At 37.7% G+C, this 20,651-nt stretch overlaps 1 protein-coding gene across 1 annotated transcript in view; it reads left to right on the top strand.

Moving 5' to 3' along the window:
- The first annotated feature begins 4,643 nt into the window (after nucleotides 1-4,643).
- LOC148651192 (T-cell differentiation antigen CD6) overlaps nucleotides 4,644-20,651 on the top strand; it is a 34,717-nt gene continuing 18,709 nt past the window's right edge. Inside the window, exons 1-2 of the mRNA XM_088601178.1 lie at nucleotides 4,644-4,868; nucleotides 16,900-16,977. Coding sequence (XP_088457304.1) covers nucleotides 4,817-4,868; nucleotides 16,900-16,977 — 130 coding nt within the window. The 5' untranslated portion in view covers nucleotides 4,644-4,816. The remainder of the gene's footprint in view (nucleotides 4,869-16,899; nucleotides 16,978-20,651) is intronic.

Below are 20,651 nucleotides of genomic sequence, written 5' to 3'. Positions count from 1 at the left end.
TTAGTGTAACCTTAATTTTAAAGCTCATCTGTGCTGTCAGGAGCATCACCTGCGATCAGCCTCCCACTGAAGTGTTTTTTGCTTGGTGTCAGAGAGCAGGCTATATTTCCATGCTCTCACTAGTCTCAGTCTTTGTCTACAAGTTCATCCTTTCTGTCAGTATTGAAGGGCCTGGACTTGTCACCTTTGTCATCTTAATACAAGTAGCCTGTAGGAAACCTTCTACAGGCAATACAGGCAATCCCTGCTGCTTCCTTTTTTTCAAATTTTGAATCACCATCCATTTATTATATATCACTCAGTTTGGAACTGCCAATTATTTTAAAGCTTTCTGGAAATGACTCCCACATCCTCTTAGGAGACATGCCATTTGATCACCTGTGGCAACATGTGTAAGCTCCATTCTGCCTTCACAGGCAAGAGAGTCCTGATTGGAAAAGTGACACAGCTCGAAGTGATGTCACTGAAAGCTTGCAGGAAGTGACTGGAGTTGTTGTTTTCTGGAATTAATCAGACAGGGCTCTCTGGGATTCCCAACATTGACCTGCCTCTCCCGGGGAAAACCTGGTCACGGAACAGTGAGCGAAGAATGCTACTTCTGGTTTGTGCTCCAGTTGAGATGTTAATAGCTAATTGGTTTCAATCTTCTATTTTTAAATTTGCTTTCACCTCTTGAAAGGTTGAATGGGATATGAGAATGACATCAGCCTTGTACCAGTTTTGGAGTTTTACTATTGCCCTTATTTAAGTGTGTCCCTTGAAGTGTATCCATCTGGACATGTGCACTGGGAGAAACACTGGGAGAAACAGTTGGAGACAGTGTCACCCCCTGTCTGTTCATCATCAACTGATCAGCTAGTAACAGCTGTTCAGTTGGAAATTAGGGTTTGCAAGTTATGTAGAGACTACGACAAGCTCCGCAGACTGAAGCAGCTGGAAACAAAGAGATTGAAGTGCAGAAATAAGTTAACCACAAGCAGGAGATGAATTTAAATCATTCATAAAGTGTAAAAGATGATATTCAGTGATCATCAATATTATAACCAGTGATTTAGTGATAGAGACAAGGCCTGTACCAGGATTCTAAACTAATGTAAAAGCCTTTCTCCTTCAGACTCTTCCCTAGACAACAATGCACTGAAGTCCCAATCAATCCAAGCATAATATTGTAAAAACAGCCTTACTAATCAATAATAATGGAAACCTGGATGAAAATGATATGCTTTCCAACAAATACAGCAGCTTTTTTGGAGATGAGGGCATCAGTCAATGAAGACAGCTAATCCTCTTCATATTGCTAGACACTTCTCAGAAAACCACACAACTCAGAGAAATCAAGCTGGAGATTTCTTACAATACAGATGCAGCCAGCAGCTCGCCTCTCACTCGCTCTCTAAGGGACAGCAGCACACTTTTATTCTTGGAGATGAGCAACATTTCCATACAAAAACGTACAATTTTATGATTTGTTAGTGATAGTCTGTTGCCAAATACAGTACAAAGTCAGACAGTTAAGGCGGTGTACCTGTGGTCAACCTTGGCAATCAGCCAAAGTCTCTGTTCCCACTTTGTATAGTTAAACCAGACACAAGACACAAAAAAACACTGTTCGTGAAACCCTGGCTGTCTGGAGCACAGAAACAAATCTTGCAGAATTTGCAAGTTTAATTTTTTAACGTAACATAATAACAAAGACGAACTCTGAATGCCTTCACTCCCTCCTGTCAAGGCCTCGGGAATCTGGAGAATCTCATTCACACAGCATCCTGAGCAATCTGGCTTATTCTAGCACATAGCAAAGCATTATAAAGGTGCTTAAGGAGCTGATAAACAAGATAATTCAGAAATAAAGTAGGTAAAGTCATAAGCCAAACCATTTGTGCCAAAACAACCGAGTAAAGCATCCAGCCACAACCTGTTACACCTTAAGTAAAACTATATAGAGCCAAAGCCTGCTGTACATCACAAAGACATATCTGAGTTTGAAATGCTCAAGCCTGAGCATGATTAGCATAATGCATTGTCAGTCGAACATGGACTATGGCCCCAGACATCTGCTCTGCAGTAGTGAAATTTAGACTTTTTAACTTTGAATGACAACCTGAAGACCAGCTTAAAATGCATCACTCGTGACGTCCACTCATGGTGCCCAGCTGTTTTCAACATGAGGCAGACGGGGAAAAACATAAGGACCATACAGAAGCAGGGTGGAAGCAGAAGCAGGGTGATGTCCACTACAGTTCAGCCTGATGCAGAAGGAGCAGGTCTTCGGAACATCAAAGACTGCTCTTTTATTGGGCAGGAGCACAAGGCTCTGGAAAGCGCCACTTGTCCTCCGACACCTGTGTAGGCCAGGGCTGTTCCTTCCATGGAGAGCTGGGACTATATCACACACTATTGTCCACTTCAGGCTCCGAGACCAGACACCAAGATGCTGTCAGATTTTGTGCTCAGTGAACAGTGGTCAGGGAAAGACCATCATCCCACTGCACATCCAGTCCACACCAGCAGGGGAAATGACAAAAGGGATGGAAACAACAGCATACCAGGCCCCAACGGGCATAACACCAATTGGCACTAATTTTTACACAGTAAAAGTAAATTTACACCAATTACTAATAAGGGATTAAAAAAAAACTAAAGTCTGCTACCACCAGCAGCCCACCTTGACTTTATCACTACTATTCAGAAGCAATTTGTAAGCTTGCAGGCCAGAAGAGCTTGGAACTATACCTTCAGCTATTGGGGTCATGTCTCGAGTTAGCTGTGTGATTACTCAATCTAAAGCAGCCTGGCAGGCTGTTGTAAGCAGAGAGCGATTTAAAGCATCTGGAACCTGCTTAAATCCTGCAGCTGACACATTAAACAACCTGGCGAACAGTAATAAATGTATGAGCTCTGAGCCATTAATCGATGTCCTGCTGCCCAATATCATGATGCCTGTAAACCATTCTGCCCTGCCCAAGTCATTTGCCATATTTGACCTTGGAGTGCCCAGTTTTCCCCAGAAATATTCTCAATATCAACTGTAGAATTTATGGAGCTGAAATGTCCAACAATCCAGTCAAAAAGATCACGTTGGCAGGTTGACAGATTGACAGGTTACTCCTGACACTTGTGAAACCTTGCCTTTTGTTGGGCAATCATATTCAGAGGGCACAACAGTAGCTCCTGTATCCAAGAGAAATCCGGTGGGGAGGCCTCCAACCTCACATTCAACCCAGATACCTCTCCCAGACACTGTTGTCAAAGGCCTAACAGAGGCCCGCATATCCTATGGTTTTAAAAGGATTCTGGGGCATTTGCTCCCTCCGATCTCTGGAGGCATGGCCAGCTGTAACAGGGCTCTCTTCTGTTCCTCTCACGACAATCCCTCCTGTTGTCTATTCTGAAACAAACAATGTCGTCTACACTGTCCTCTGTCAGTGTCACTCTGTCACTCTCCACTGTCCTGCACTGTGAAATGGAGTTTATTTAACTAAAGTTCGGGAGGAATGACAACAACCACGCTCAATCATCCCCAGCCGTCAGCGGTTAGCAATCTCTCCCTTCGTCCTTCGTCCACTGAACGCTATAAATACCAAAAGCGATATCTCTCTCCCTCGCGTGCGACTTTTGCATCCCACCTCCACCCCAACTCCACCTTGGTTACCTTGCTGGGGCGTCCTGGCCTCCTCGTCCTATGGCCAGGAGGTCGGCCCTCAGCCAAGCGGGTTGAGCCAAATATTCACTCCACAATAGTTCGCCACTCTATGATTTTGGGGCGTTGTCCTTCCTCGTGAAAACAGGTTGGAAGCTGACTTCATGGCCTCTGGCCTCAACTAATCCAGTCCTATTCCTAAAGCCATCTTTAGGGTATGGACTACTTCAACTCCGACCATGACCTTTACCACCACCACTTGATTGAACCACCATTATCCTAGTCACCTTACTATTTTCCACATTTTGTTTTGCTTAATCAGTTCTCTTCTGTATGTACCTTCTGTCAACTTGCCTTAACACAATCTTCTGCAATTCCGGCTTTGTAGCTCCAAAACACCTGTGACATTGTGTATGTGTTTATGTCAGGAGAATCACACTCCGAATGTGCTTCCTAGCATGTCCCCAGTCCATAAACTTCCTTCACTTCTTCATATTCAAGGAGCCATAGGCTGGGATTGATCCCTGGACTCAGGAGCTGTGAGGCAGCAGTGTTAACATGACATCACCATCCATGTCCACATAAAGTTCAGATAAAGTCTACTTTTTGTTTCCAAAACATAGATCTGTCATGATTGTTATCTTAAAACCAAAAGACTAAAATGCCTGTAGGAAATCACCAAATAATTGTTTTTCTGCATAAAGAAGGATAAAGTGAATGTGATAAGCAGAACAATGTAAAATTGCAGAGACATTTATACGTTAAAATGTATAAAAATACTCTTTCGAATGTCTTTGTCATCTGACAGGTATTACACTGAGAGTCAATTATGTCTTAATTAAATTATTTACAAGGAAATTCTGAAGTGTGAGTGTGTTGAAAATGGCTCAATCTTTAGGAAGACAATGGCAAAACAAAAGGAAAACTTCAGTTTTGAGCAGTGTGCTAGAAGCAGTCATGTGCTATGGAAAGAAGTGCTTGCAGCGAATCCACTCAGGTTAATAAAGAACAACTGTCGATAAAAGAGGAAACCACGCTCTGCAGACACACAGACACAAAGAAGAATAAATGATGCCAGCAGGAGACTTGACGCTTTCATGATAAGAAACAAAAGTTTTTTTTCTAACTTCTAGAACAAAGACACATGAGAACATCTGCTAACTGTTTCGACATGAAATGGAACTGCTAAAGCTGACTCTCATAATTCAAGCTGTGGTTCTCTCTCAAGGTAACACAACTTAAATTCTTAATTTTTCACCTGTGACTGTCACTATTAGTCTTGGTGCAATGTAGCTCCTTCTTTCTTTCGTTGCTGGATGCCTGGAACCGGACCCTTCTCTAACTCTTTCAATTTAAGGGAAACTCACATGTAGATACGTATAACTAATCTACTGTATATAATGGGTTAGTTGTGGTATTTCTTTGCTAAAAACTGTTATTAAGAAATCAAGGCTTTCGCTGTGCTTTTTCTGAAATTCTGTAAGAGATTCTATTGTCTTAAATGTTTTTACTGTGTTGTGATAAAATAGAAAAATGAAATATTTAAGTATATAATCAAAGATTATGAAAAAACAGTTGAAGCTTTTCTTACCAAATTAGGATGATAGTAATGCTACTTGTACCTCAATCTTTTTACCTTAGAGAAAAGAAAAAAAATAAAATTAAATGCTTACTTTGAAGGATGGCTTCTTATCACAAACTGCAATGATAATCCTACTACAGGGCTAAAGTAAACGAAAGAGAAGCTAAGAAGCTATTTTTAGTCATTTTTGTGTAATATTCAATTTAATTAATATTATTAAAATTGTTGTAAGATAAATGGAGTGAATGAGTAAATTGAGCGGTTAATGTTAGTTATATTTAAAATCCCATTTGATTGTATAAGCAAGCTGAATTCATTTATTTTACAATAATTACGTTTGGTTCCCTATGGGTTTTGAGAATTGAGCATAGTTCTTTCAAGAGTTGAGAGTTTCTATTTTGAATTCAGAACACTAATCATTTCTAATGTGATACTAATTCACATTAATGGGATTAGACTTGCAAAATTTGACATTTTATATTTTTCACTTGATGGGTGAAATCTGTTTTTCTCCTTCTTTGGTGCTGGTATTAAAATATGTTGCCATACAATCATACACAAAAGCATCTTTTAATAGCTGTATTGCTGATGTTTTTTTCTTCCTATAATATTCACTGTGTTCTGTTCAACCTCAGTCTTATACAAGACACTACAGAGCTTCTAGAAAATAATTGTTCTGCTTGCTTTGAAAGTCCATACTTTCTCATATAAAATATACTAAAAACAAGAAAGGAAACAAAAAAAATCAGTCCTAACTTTATGGGAATTTGTCTATTGTCATGGAAACACAAATGCTTCTTGGGTTCTGTACATTTTTAAAGGTCAGAACAAATCTCCTACTATTAAGAAAAAAGGCACTCATCCTGAAATGTTCTCGATAGCACGTTATAACAATTCAAATAAATACCAGAAAGAAAAAAAACTAAATTAAGAAGCAAAATAGTTTGGCTTTATAACATCCAATACAAGGTCATACTTATATCTTAACTGTGCACTAAAGGATTTCAGGATAGATCATTTTAATTTTCACTTTGTGTCTCCTATTTTAAATAAAAAGAAGCAATTCTGAAATTGAGAAATCCATGTACGTGAGCATCTGATTTCAGGTTAAGGAAATACCGATTCCTTCAAGCACCGCCTGTACAAAATGCACAACTCCATGAAAAAGGAGCTATACAACAGCAAATGGAAAACAGAGTATCACACAAAATGTCAGTTTATCTGAAAAAACAAAAAGTTTTTTCAGATAAACTGACATTTTGTGTGATACTCTGTTTTTTAAAAGTGTGAAGAACAGCTTGTTGTTGTAGTTTGTTTCTTAACAAGATACAGCTAATTGCATTAATTTACTTTGGGAAATGGGGTAGCCAACAATAACAACAAACAGTGCAAAATCCACTGCAAATGTCAGGCGTATACAGTATGTGCGGCCAGATACATACTGAATTGTTGCACAGAAACGGTGTGTCTGATTTTAAGTATTCAAAATGGCGATCAGCAGAAATACACTGTTGCCATTGTGCTTTTCGTTTCTATTGGATGGTCTACATTTCTGTTTCATTCACAATTGTTTTTTAATGCATGACTGGCACCTAATCCAATCACAACAGGTTGCTTTTTCTCTGGGAGAGTGCAGATTTTGGAGACCAAGATGCCAGAATCTCTTCCTGAAAGTGAAGTTCTGGTTGGATTGATGATGGTTCAGTTCACCGTCACATGAACCTGTCTGGGCCATGTTGACCTCTCACTGTTATTTGTGCCTATCATTTCAATTTCAAACACTGAAGGGATCAATAAACACACAAAGTGAAAAGGGTAGAAATGAGTAACTTCTTAACACAGCAAAACATTTGGTGAAATGTTGTATGGAACACAGTTAAAAGTGAAAATGAATTTAAAAGGAAAACACAGTGTAAGTACTATTCTGGCTCTTGATGACTGTTTTCAGAGTTTGTCTTCCTGGAATGTTTCCTTAACATTCCTGAAATCTAATTGAGTAAAGGTCTAAATTTCTGAATTAAAAATTCTGAGAGAAGACAGGCATATCAAAAATGTATTTGAACATTTGCATGTTATAAGAGAGCAACAAATTTCGTTCATTAACTCAATGGCTTCTCGTGAGCATTGTTTTTCGAGTATTGGTCCAATTGCAACCAACCTTAAATATCTTTTCAAACATTTTATTGCAATTTTACTCAATTCCTTAAACATTTATTCTGGCAATGAAAAATGAATGCTTGCATTTATTAGTCACAAATTCGGATTTTACTCATCCGGGGATCCACGCACGCAGACTTATTGCACAGTGGCACAGAATAATTAGTTGGTGCTTTAATGTTCAGGCTCCACTTCGTTAATGGACTTTAGTTGGAATTTGCAGAGATTCTGAATCTTTAGCATGTGGGTATGCTTTGTGTCGATGGCTGCTCTGTGAATAACCTATATCCTCAATATTATTAATAGAATTTTAGTCATAGAAAAGAGTTTGTTTGTTTCAGACATGGCAATTAGCTAATTTGGAAAATGTTGTGTGGTTAAAACCTGTTAACATTACAAAATCAAAGAGATTATTCTTCACAACCTGCAAAGTTCAAGTAAGTTAGACCCATGCAAAGCTCTGCTATTTCGTATATGTTTTGTTTAATGCAAACCAATAATTGTCTGCAAAAACACAAATCATTATCTACATTGATCGCATGCTATTTAAACAGTAAAACGTATTGAATCGTTTTTCTTGTGTTTTTTTGTTATGTACACAGTGGTTCCCTTTTTCTCCCCCACAGTTCAAAATCACAAGAATGTCAGCATTATCTTCAATAAAAGGCAGATTAATGGATTTTATTATCTTTCATAGTCGCATATGTTATCACACATTTGCGCTAGTACAAGATAACTTTAAGTTGAATATGGATGTACTCAAATTCTCTTTCTTGTTTAAGCTAAAAGAAAGGCTGGTTGAAGCACACATTTATTTCTGGTTCTGCATTGTTTAACTGCAGATTTCACTGGAGTTAAGTTGATCCATGCCAGTCAACCGATTTTAGAGCTAATGGCAAGACTCACATGTACACAGTACAAATGAGGAAGAAGATCAGATTCCCTGCCAGTAATGTGCAGCAACTTGTGTAAAATAATGTGCCGATGAAAACTGAGGGTGTTGGAAAGAGCAGAAACTCATACAATTTGGTAATGGATACAACTTTCCATTTGTAGCCTTATTTTTCAGAATTAATTGAATTGTAGCTGGAATTGTGCACCATGTGGTGCTAATATTTTACTCATTGTTCTTCCAGATGGCCTCCTAACGCTCAGATAAGTCATACAGTTCTGTTTAATCACAGCTTTATTGGTATTTTGTGTACATTTATAGAATCCACTGAATTTGTTTTTATGCCTTGAAAGTGCCTGTGCTGTAAGTGATTAAATGTAATTTAACAAGCAGAAAAGTAGTCTTCAAAAAGAGATGGCTGTTGGAAAATCCTGTTTTGTAAAAACTTAAGACTAGAGAATGTGAAAGTTAACAATGTTGGCATATTGTTACATCAAAGAAAGAAATCCAACATTATTTTAAAACACTGATCTAGAAAACAAAAGTTCTGCAGATTCCTTGGCATTCTCTGACTCATATTCTGAGGAAGTGGGAGATCTGACCTTTGTCTTTCATTTGGCCTTTTCAATAAAAATATTTTTTATTTTAAAATGGGGCTTGAATGACACAACATCTCAAGGCAGTTTACAATAATTTAAAATTTCCCGCTTTTAAGATGTTGTCCGGTCAACTGGTTAGTTTGAAGGCAAGTTGCACTGTTTAGAATTATTCCTGTATACTACAGCACCATTCATAGCATGACAGACATTTATTAAAAGTAAACTGCTAAGAATAGAAGCCAAAAGCAACTGCATGAGCACTCCAGGCATCAAAGACAAAAGGAGGGCAAGATTTAGAGTTTAAATTCAAATCCTGGGCTAGGGTTTAATTGGTAAATTGGTGAAAATTACACAGGGGAAAGATAAGCATCTGAGTTATATACGGAGTATCTATAAGATCAGAGCCTTTTGAGGATACAAAAGAGATTGAAATATGTGAGCAGAACATGGATCATAGACTGCTTTGTCTTGTATTCTTAGATAGGGAACATAGCTGTTCTCAATGTAGTGATAAGTGGAAGCCCATACTTCCCACATCTCATACAGGTTTCTAATCTTTTGTCTGTGTGTGACCAAACCTACTGACAGGAAAGGTAACAAACGGAAGAAAATCGTTTGGTTTTGCTCTGGAAAATGGCTAAATTCGCCCTACAATTCCGAATGTAACATTTCAGCAACTTGCCTCCCCAAAGAAGCCCCTCTGACAGAGCATGGCAAGCATAATGCTCTATCGTGAAACTGTAGCCCTGCATATGTTTTTTTTTCCAAACATCACAAATTCACTACTTACAAAATACTCCAAAAAACTATGTAAATAAGACTCAAAAAACAAAGCTTTACACTCCAGCGTGTCACACACCAAATGTGTGTAGTCAAAACTCGGTGCTTATTCTCCAGTGCGAGCGACATTTACATTTCTTCAAAATGAATCCCAACACAATATAAGATGCAATAACTAGGCATTTTTCTATAAAAATGTTTTTTGTTGTATTTTGAAGATACATTCATTAACAAAAACGTCCAGAGGATCTGTCCTTTGGGTACTTGCATTTTTAAGCTGCGTCCATATGAATAATTTTAAACAGTGAGAAACACAGCTCTGAACCTTTTCAAGATAAACTTTACTTAAAATTCACAATTTTTTTTTACTGGACAGAAGAATAAAGGAACAAATGAATTTCCATCATCTCGATACATACAGCACCAAGAATAAGAAGCTTTTATAATGTTAGTTTATAGAACAACTCAGACGGCTTCATTCCTCTGCTTCTTGTAATTGAACCACACATGGAAAATGTATGGGAATATAGTTACAATATGTGGGGAAAATTCAGATTACAGTACTTGCCGTATCTTGTGAGTCTTAGTAAGTATCAGTTTCATTACTGTCTGAGAATAACAGCAATAAAAAAAAAACAGCTCTGCACATTTCCATGTATATTAACCAGCTACCTTTACCTATAGCCTCTGAAAGTGACACTCTCAGTCAGTGCAGAAATACACTTCTCTTATACTTTGTACTTTGTTTTTGTTCTCTGGAATGGAGACCTGTATTTTTAAGGACATTTCTGGTCTGGTACCGTTTTATTTTTTGAGCCGTAGCTTTGAGAAGCCACCAAAGGTGCTATATAAAATTAAGTCTATTATTATTATCATGAAGAAGAAGAAGAAACCTAACATTTCATTTATACATGTTTGTGAGAATCATTCATGCATAAGAAAAGAGCGTTTGAGTGCTCGGGTTTCACTTGCAATCACATACAAAAAGGCCACAAGGACCGACAAAACACAATTTGTTAAGTAAAGGTGGACGATCTAGGTTGCGAGTGTGTTCTATATGTATGTTGTAATCACAAAAACAGTTACATTCACAACATCCCTTCTTGACACAACCTTCAGAATTTAAATGACACAATTCAGTTCTAATAGAGATAAACCAGAAAGCCATTTCAATAGAAAACTGTGCAAATCAATCAACAATTTTGGAGAACTTATATCATTGATTATATCTCTTTTCCATTTGTGATGAACATAGTTCGTTTGAATGATTGCCTTTTAGTTCATTATTTAATTCTTATTAATAATAAGATCGATGATAATAATAATAATAATTAATAATAAAAACCTTGTTAAACTTCAAAATCAAACTTTATCATTTCTAATCAGAGGAGAGACCACTTAAAAAAACTAAAACCTAACATATATTTGATGTAATGGTTACTGTTACAGTGTTCCTTGTGTATGTTCTGAATATTGATTAAATAATCATGTAACGTGTTTTCTATTCTTGTACTTAAGACAAGTAAGAAACAAAGGGAAGGCTATCACAAGGCTATCCACATGAGACTGCATTGGTATCGCAGCAGCGTGCTTAAGTACATTAAGTGGTCGCAATTATTTAGTTTAAATCCCTTGCATTCCTTTTAATACCCTTTTAATTGTATACATGAACAAGTCAATATGTTCCCATACTGTAGGTTTTAAACTATTACATCTGTTACAAAGTATTGATTAAACCTAACTAAAAGCTAAGTGATCTAGATACAACCATGTTCAATTTTTTATTTAATGCAATCCAATATTTTATGTTTATAGCCTAGATCTCTGCATTCAAGCTTTATGAGGTCATTGTAATTAAAATTATACCTGCCTGTAAATAATTATGCATTGAGATCATTTCAGATTCTAACATCTTCTGCTCACACTTTCATAATTTACATTAAAACTGGTAAAAAAGTACATCTTGGCCACAGTGAGTGTGGCTTATAAGTTCCATAAAATAAAACTGAATTTTCCCAAACCTTCACAGCTGTAAAAATATATTTATTCAGATAGATTCTACAGTAGATGATTTTATGTTTGGAAATATTAGGATATGGGGTAGAGGGTGATTGCAGATTCCTTGATTTTTCTGAAAAAGAGCAGGTTTTAGAAGTCAGTGCTGTAGTGAGATTGAGTTAATTCTTCGATAAACCGACAGTCACATTACATTGCATGAAAGGCGAATTTCAGTACACACCACAGAAGGCTCGACAAATGTTCTCTCTTTTTCTGTTTATCAGCCTGGACATGACCCCTGCTCTTTCCATTTTAGTAAACTAGTCAATATGAATTAAAAATAGAAAACCAATTCCATCTATCAGGCAGCTTTCCCGGAACCTTTTCCAGGAGTTAGATAATTTCATTGGATTGTTCACATTGTCCAGTAAGTAGAAGATTTTGCCACTCTAAGGTGAGAAAATACACAGACCAGATCGTTGGTCATATAGCATTTACAGGTTAAAATATGTCGCTTTACAGACAAACTGAAAACCTGTTGTTCCTGTCCCGTTTACCAGGGGTCCCTACTGGAAAATTAGAGACAGCAAAGTTAAATTTCATGTTGCCAGGTACAAAACAGCTTTCAGATAAATGAGTTCATCCTTGCACAATCCAAGTAGCTTTTTGACACTGCATTGTTTTAATCGGTACATCGAAATGCTGGTGTGTTTTAATCACTTGTTTGAAGGCAATGCCAACTAAAGTAGTTTAAGAGGAGTCCTGCAAATGTCCTTACAAATGTCCAGTTCTAAACCAATATAAATTTTCATTTTTTAACAAACCTGGGGCTCACAGTCTCCTGATCCTGAAGATTATAAGTAAAGATTCCTAGGTTCGGCAGGTATCTGTAACGCCTACAGCCAGACTCATTAGGAGAAAGGATTGAAGCCCTATTTGGAAAAAAATAATTTGCAAAACATTTCATTAAAACAATTTATAATACACAACCACAACATGACTTGAATGTACAGTGGTTACTTTCAAAAAGTAACATAGTCATCTTTGCATTTTTGTCATTTTTTAAATATTTAAAAACAGAAAAAGATTCACGTCTGTTGAGGCATGACATAATAATACCATTAAGGGTCCTTTAGGCATGAAGTGACTCTAGTCTTGGGTGAAGAAACAGATTTAAAAATGGATTATTTCGAAATACCCATGTACAAAATAACCAAAAGATGTTACAGAAGTATAGCAAACACTTTCTTGTCTATTTCTTGCCTTGAAAGTTTTTTTTTTGTTAAAAAGCATATTTGTTCATTTGTGAGGAACTAAATCTTTATTTATTTGATGGATTTGCTGTTTGATAATAGCTCAGCATTCTTACTGTTGCATACTGTACTTCATCTAAAATAATTTTAAAAATCATCCATATTGCTTTGGTTGTTTCTTATATTATTGAACACTAACACAGTTTTTCTTTACTTTGAAACGATAACAGACAGCAAGACCAAATGATAAGTTGTTTAGCTTGATTAAAAATATTTAGTCATTGCCTAATAACCTTGTTTGCTTTCTGACTTTTTGTGAATGAAATCTGAGATATGCGGCTTGGTGGTACAGTGGTTACTATTGTCCTTGGGTTCAATTCCAGACCTGGGGTGCTATCTGCATGGAGTTTGTACAGTATGTTCCCCCCATATTTTTGTGGGTTTCCTCCAGATGCTCTGGTTTCTTCTTACAGTCTGAAGACACTGGTACAGTAGGTTAATTGGCTGTGGTTTCAGTTTGTGTGTCTATGTGTGAGCTGCAATGGACTGGCATCCCATTAAATGCTGGGATATGCCATGGCTCCCCTGTGACCCTCAATTGGAAGAGCCAGTCAGAAAATAAACAAATGTATTAAAAACCCCTATTGCAGAAACCTATACTCATAATCCAATCCTTTTCCTCATGAAACAGATACATAAAAACCCATTAGGGAGCTGAAAGGAAACCTACGTCTCCTGGGGAAAATCTGAGCATGTGAGCACCACATCCCTGCCTGAGATTGAGCCCAGGACCCCAGATCTGTGAGGCAGAAACTGTAAAATGTTTACTTAAAACTGACCAAAAAGTTTCCAATGGGCCTACTTTTCCCAAAAAGATGCAGAGTGATCAAATAACAAAGGGTGTCACCGGACAGTAATGTAATTGTGTTGAGAAGTGGACTTAGGACTGAGTGCGAGAGGGTGGAGGGAGTGTTAACAAGCTGCCAAGCCGTACAGTATTGTCGATTCCCTGGCTTCTTTCAAGAAATGGCCGAATGAGATCTTCCGATCGTTTCGCTGTTAGTATTCAGAAGAGCTAGATGTGCTGAATAACTGGCCTGCTCTCATTCTGAAGAAGATCGGATTTTAAGCGTCTTAGATAACAAGAGCGGAAATGAGGCCACCTTCTTGATGACCTATTTTGCTGATTGCTTACTACTAATCAGTTTTCCTAATTTGGTTCCCTGGTGCTCCTGGAAATCTTAGTTTCCTGAGCTGTTCCCAAAGTTACATACACAGGGCTGTGGTTCACTTAGATATTTCTTTACAATGGAGATTTATAATAAATATTTTTTCTGTTTTTCATATTATGTCTGCCTTGTGATCTCAACGTCACTGCCAAAGAGATTCAAGAGCAGACAAGGACTGTGTTCACAGTGGAAAATAAATGAAACCAACCCTTTTCTTCTGTGGGTTCTCTAATCTCAGCCCTTAAGTTCTGTATTTCCCTTTGGTATTTTTCTCACACTGACGTGTAGAATTATATCATCTTGAAGAGGTTCCCCATCGCCTAGTGATATCACCTTGCACTTCACATCCTTTGCAAGAAATAAATCATGCTTAATTTATTGCCTTAATAAAACAAGTCTTTCCACCTGTAAAATGGACAATTTGAAACCTTTTTGCTCAATTATTGAAATTTAAATTGCAAAGGCTAACCACTATACAGTATATAAGATACATTTGCAGCGATGCAGTTCACAGTACTTCTTAAGCCTCATCTTTGTCAAAGCAGGGGAAGAAGAATAATAATACATGATGTGGCAGCAGAGAGACTAATCCTTGACCAATTTCTAAGGGATCTGTGGACGGCAATGGAGACAATTACTATAACTATTGAGTTCTCTTTATACTGAATTTCTACTTCCCATCCATCATCAGAAAACTGTGGAGTTGGCAAACTGGGGCCTATTGCACAAGGTGGGTAGAACATGCAATCTCCACACAGATAGGCCCCTGAGGTCAGAATCGAATCCATGATCCTTGGACTGTGAGGATGCAGTGCTATCTACACAGTCTTTTTATCTTTACAAAAGATAAAAAAAAGTTCTTAATTAGATGATGAGGTAAAGGTTCTTGAATCAGTAAAGAATTAGCAGCAGACTAAGTTGTAATTGTGTCACTTTGTCTGGGCTCTTGTTTGCACCATTTCATATACTCTGTGCTGTGTTTTACTGTTCCATTTCTTCTCAGGGTCCTGTTCCATTTTGTTTCAGTGCTATATCCTTGTTTTGTATAGCTGTGGACTTGGGGCCTTATATTCTAAAACACCTAAGCACAAGTGTTCTTAATATACTGTACTGTAGGTCCCTTAAAGGCTTGGAGGCTTGGCTTTCAGAGGGGAAACTGGGAGAGACATCTTCCCTTGTCTGGTCGGGATTTCCAGCTGAAGGAGAGTCCCAGATTACGTATCCTGTCAAGTGCTCAGTGATTCTCTGTTTCTACTTCAGTTTAGAACATACACAGGCAGACTGACAGCTGTCAGTTCCCACTATATAAGGCTTCTGAGAAGCATCTTCATTCTGTGCAACAAGGAATGGATCAAAAAACGAGTCTGTACTAGATTTGGAAGCGTGGTTGTGTGGCTGTCATCACTGATGCCTCATTGCCATTGAGTTTGGGATTAGATTCTGCACAGGGCATGGAAAAACATGTATTCTCCACTCTCCACAATTCTGTGTGGAGTTTGCATGTTTTCCAAGTGTTTCTGTGGGATGTCACTGAAAACCTGGTTTCCTCCCTCTGTAAAGAGTGCCAAGTCTCTAAATTGCCCCTGTGTGTGATAGGATGATGGGTTGTCATACTATCCAGAGTGTCATCAAATCTTGACTCTTTGTTTCTGGGATCAGCTCTGAGTTGCTATAACTGTTATCTATCAGGTACAAGCAGCTTTCTGACAATGGATGTATACTGGAATTGCTTGTGCATTAGTTGTAATGAATAAGTCTTCAGTTTTTCAGAACGTGTCTCACCTGTAGATTTCTGCTTCCTAACCTAAGTCTGTCATAAGCATTTGCAAAGAATTGAAATGCAGCAGTACCAAAGTTAGAAAATAATGAATTGTGCGTATTCTTGTTGGTTGTTCAAGCCGCACAAATCCAGATGAAGATTTCCTTTATGTTTATTCCAAAAAGGTTGAATCGTACAAATATCGGGAGCTGGAGTTTTTTCTTCATCAGAAGTGAATAATAACTTCTCATCGCTTTTAAGCCTCTGAGAAGTCATCTCAGGGGAAGACAAAGCAGAGCAGACAGAGCAAAGTGGAGGCGTGCTTTGTGCAAAAAGAATGAAAGTTGCACAAGACAGGAATCACATTATCAACCGCTTCTCATTCTGATGTATATTTAGATAAACATGTGGCTTCTAACTCATTAGTTTCCAGCACTGGGCATTTTTATAAGCTTGTGTACAAGACTAAAGAAAGAAATAACACAGGCATGAAGATGCACAGGAAGAAATACTTTAGATATTCTAATTGTAACACTCAGTTAACTATATCTTCTCAGACAGACCACCTTGTTAAAACCCTTTTATATAAAACTACGAGACCCCCTGTTATGTAAATAGCTTGAATCCTTTATAAGGAATAAACCTTTGAGCAGCAAATGATTTTTAGTGCCCTATGACCCTGGACTTACACCCTTCAAGGTTGAAAAAAGGGAAAAAATGTTCTACTTTATTGCCTATATATCAGTAATAAACAGTTTTGTTTGCAAAAGTCTTGCCAAGAGTAAACAGCAGATGTTTGAGCGTTCCTATTGAGAAACCACTGATTTCTGCACTGAAGACTAGGGGCAAACCATCACGTTCACCACACGGCCCCTATTCTCTGGGGGGGGGGTTAAAACAGAGCTTTGAAAAAGAAAGAAAGGCCTGAGTATCAATGGCAGATCTAACAATTTCAATAATGTGAACACTCCTGGGCCCTGATATTTATACTTCTATTCTTCTTTTTGCAGCATTTCAAAATAACTCATACTACCCTCAAAACAACACATCCGAAGCGACAGCTAACCATACAGACACTGCCAACGAAAGTAAGTTTGCTTTTCATTAAATTAAAGTGACATACCCTTATTAAACAGGGGCTTGATTCTTGCAAATGTTTCTGTTTAACGCTTAATGTTGCCTCTTTCTCCCATCATAGATCCTGGGCTTTATTGACCCGTGACTACCTGACAATAGTCCTGCTTGATGATCACAACATCCACATGCACACTGATGACATTCCTTATAGCCCACAAACACTCACTCAAGTCATGAAGTGCAGAAGCTGGGAACTTGAGTCAGACGAGTATGATTGGAAACAAGGGGAGGCCATCTGTCCCATCTAGCTTGTCTGATTTTTTGGCAGTATCCTAAGGGATCATCCGGCCACTTGTTGAAAGAAATAGGGTTTTGGGTTTTAAAATCATGACTGGGAAGCTTGTTCCAGACTCCCACCACCCTTTGGGTAAAAAAGTGTCTCCAGTTCCCAGTTTTAAATTCACTTCCATGCAGTTTCCACTTGTACCTGGTTCATGTTTCACTCTTGATTGTGAACGCATTCAGTGGCTCTAGCAGTGGCCTTTGAGGAGTTTGAATACTGATCATTAAAGTGAACAACAGGAACAGTTTCTGAGCAGATATTGGGTTCCCATACTGTATACTGTGTTAGTAAAATGTTTTTAAAAAGTTTCTTCATTGTATTTTGATAAGAATATAGCTATACCATTTCTCAAATTTAAGAATACAGTCTTTCCAATGGACAATATACTGTATACTGTATGGCTTTCTGTGTAATGATTTAACATAAAGTAATTCTGCATAGACTTGAAAACATTTTCATTTTGTTTTGTTTAAAAAAAATGACCTTATTTGCAGTTACTAATCCCTTAGAGCCATTCTCTGGTTTTGTGGGTTATACAATAAGTTAAACTATGAGCATAGCTTCAGTTTAATTTCATAAAACAATTACTTCAGCAATAATGCGTTTCCTTGGACTAAGACACAAGACACCGAGCAGGGCGCTGTTGGATAAAACATTTACAATTCTAAACTATTAAATATTGAACTTCCGATTGTGAAAAGGCGATAAAGAAAGTAAATAAAATACATCAAAGGGTTCATGATCTTAATACATTCAAGGCTATGGAGACTGTTATGGTATTTTAATTCTTCTGAGATATTAATCTTTTGTTCTTTAAAAGTGAATTTAAAATGTCCTTGGTTTTTGTTTTTTTTAAATCTGCCTGGGTTCTGACACATTTTGAGGTGATGCAATGCTTTAACCAAACTGTAGACAGAGATGTTGGTCTGAGTCACATCAATTGTTTTCACTCTTTAGCCCGAAGGAGCATTTCTACTTATGATTCATGGAAAAGGCCACATGATTTAGGTATTAATGAGGTAATTCCACTCGTTTAGATAAATAAATCAAATTGACAAAACTTTCTTGCACTCCATTTGACAAATCATCAAACACATTCTACACAAAGAGAGAAAAGTTTTTAATAAGTGCACAAAACTCTCTACCTCCTTTCAGAATTAACAACATACTTAATGACAGGAGATAATTAAGGAGACAAACTATGTGTACAGCTGGACCACACTTTACATCTGCATCTATCAACTATATACCCCAGTATATGAGTAATATTTGTCTATTGTTTGGTAATACACGATAACTTTGAACATATGAAATCAAGTTTTTGAACCCTTCCAACAGTCCATTTGATGGTTACTGCCCTTGTGTGTGTTAAACCCTTGTTAAATGGGTTGTAAAAGTCTCTTCCCGGAGTGCTGGCTGACACTGGAAAAAAAGGCTATAGGAGCTCCGTAAATAGAGAGTGTTGTGTGTGCTACCCAAGAACATTCTCTTGGTTATTGCTGCACAAACCCTGGATTCGCTACAGTGCATCGTGGAGCGAAACAGACTGGCCGTGACAAATTCGCCAACAATTTGAGAAGTTTGATTGCCTATTGGATAGTGGTAATGTTTGAGTGAAAATGATGAAGCAAATATTTCAAAACTGCACACAAAACGTATGATGTGGACTTTCCCGATAAAAGTAAGTTACAGAAAAGCAGCAGTCAGTTTTCACGAGGCCTAATACTGTACAAGATGGAAAGCGGCAATCATCGCAGGGTTCTGTGTGAACCACGTCCTGGCTAAACACAAAAAAGTCATTCAGGGATTGAGAAGTAATAAAAAAAAGTGTTTGTTGAGGCTGCTGACTTGCTGCTTGGAGATTTCAAAAACAAACATTTTTGGCAAGGTTCAGACAGCTGTTGCCTGAAATCAAAGAGTTCCTCAAGTGGTCTAAACATGGTGAATATGCCCAATTAGAGGATGACCAGTTGCTTCTGGACTTAGCATTCCTCACAGACTTGACTGAACGGCTGAATGAGCTGAATGTCGAGCAAGGACAAAACAAAAATGTCATCGACATGATCAGCAGTGTCAAAAAAAAATTACAAGTTTTCTCAAGTAAGCTTCTCAGTGCCAATGCCCACATTAAGGTAGGATATTATTTTTTCTAAAATGGGGAACATTACTGGTTCACTGCAGCAGGAGTCACTTGCTTTTATTTGCTGTAATTTTAGTGATGGGTATCGTTATTGTACTGATGTGCCCACAGTTTGTTTTCCTATATCAGAACTTCAAATTTACATTGGTAGATTGTGCTGGACTGGCAAATGAAAAAGTAGATCTTACATTAAAAAAAGTTGGGCACCCCTGCTATAACTACTCCTGTCGGTGTGCCTGACAAGTGTATTCTATGGTTTCAAACCACCAGAAGCTTTGGAGTGCTCAATTTCTAAAAACAGCATTTTCACCCCATGTCCTCTGTAGTTTGCAGACAATGGCACGTTTTGACATTTTTGCAGGAAATGAGTCACAGGAAGCTGTGGTGAGCTGCAACAAATTCAAATTCTATCTTGATACTCTGCCGTTGCAAGAATCTTTGTATTACCGAAAGGAAGCTTCTGGGCACTGGAGATGGAAGGTCTCACCTCACACAGTACCATCCTCTAATAAGTACTCACTGCCTGGCTAGACTGGGAAGAGCAAACTGCCCAAATGTGTTCAATTACATGTACTGTATAGAGGATGTCTTTGTCATCTTAGATTATTGGACAATAACAGCAACAAAGGTTAATAGAAACAATAAGAGTTGTTTTTTTATTTATATTTCTATCCTTCGAAGACACTTTTTACAAACTGCCAAACATCAGACCGTCAGTTCCTGGCCAAACAAGGCTTGTCCCAAAAACTGTTTTGTTTAGTAATATTATTTTTATTTGCCCTACTTGTCGTGTCCAAATAACTCTTTTAACATTGATAAATATACTGTGGAATTTGCCATAATCTATTTGACTGTTTTGCAGGAGGTTTCACATCCCAGTAACTGGTATTATTGGTTAGATGAGGAAACAGTGTGTATCTTGTGTGACATGCAGGAAGAACTTGGAAAATGTGAAAGATCACATTCGATGGTACTGTACTACAGGTGGCTAAGAGAACAAATTAAATCAATCCAGTTACAGAGAAACGTATTTGTTTTCACACAAAAATGTTATTTTCAGAAAATCATTTTCAAGTACAGTATCTTAAGGAGACTGACTATTTGGTGCCGAGTACTGAGGCACTGGTTTGAAATTTCTGTTCAAACAGTACAGAGCCACTTACTGGTCCACTAATGTCACAGTAATGTTGTTTTCTTTTGAT

Source organism: Lepisosteus platostomus, chromosome 12 (assembly GCF_059453375.1).
Source record: "Lepisosteus platostomus isolate fLepPlt1 chromosome 12, fLepPlt1.hap1, whole genome shotgun sequence".
Lineage (NCBI taxonomy): Eukaryota > Metazoa > Chordata > Actinopteri > Semionotiformes > Lepisosteidae > Lepisosteus > Lepisosteus platostomus.
Note: the sequence above shows the minus strand (reverse complement) of the source record. Positions and strands in the feature narration are given on the sequence as shown.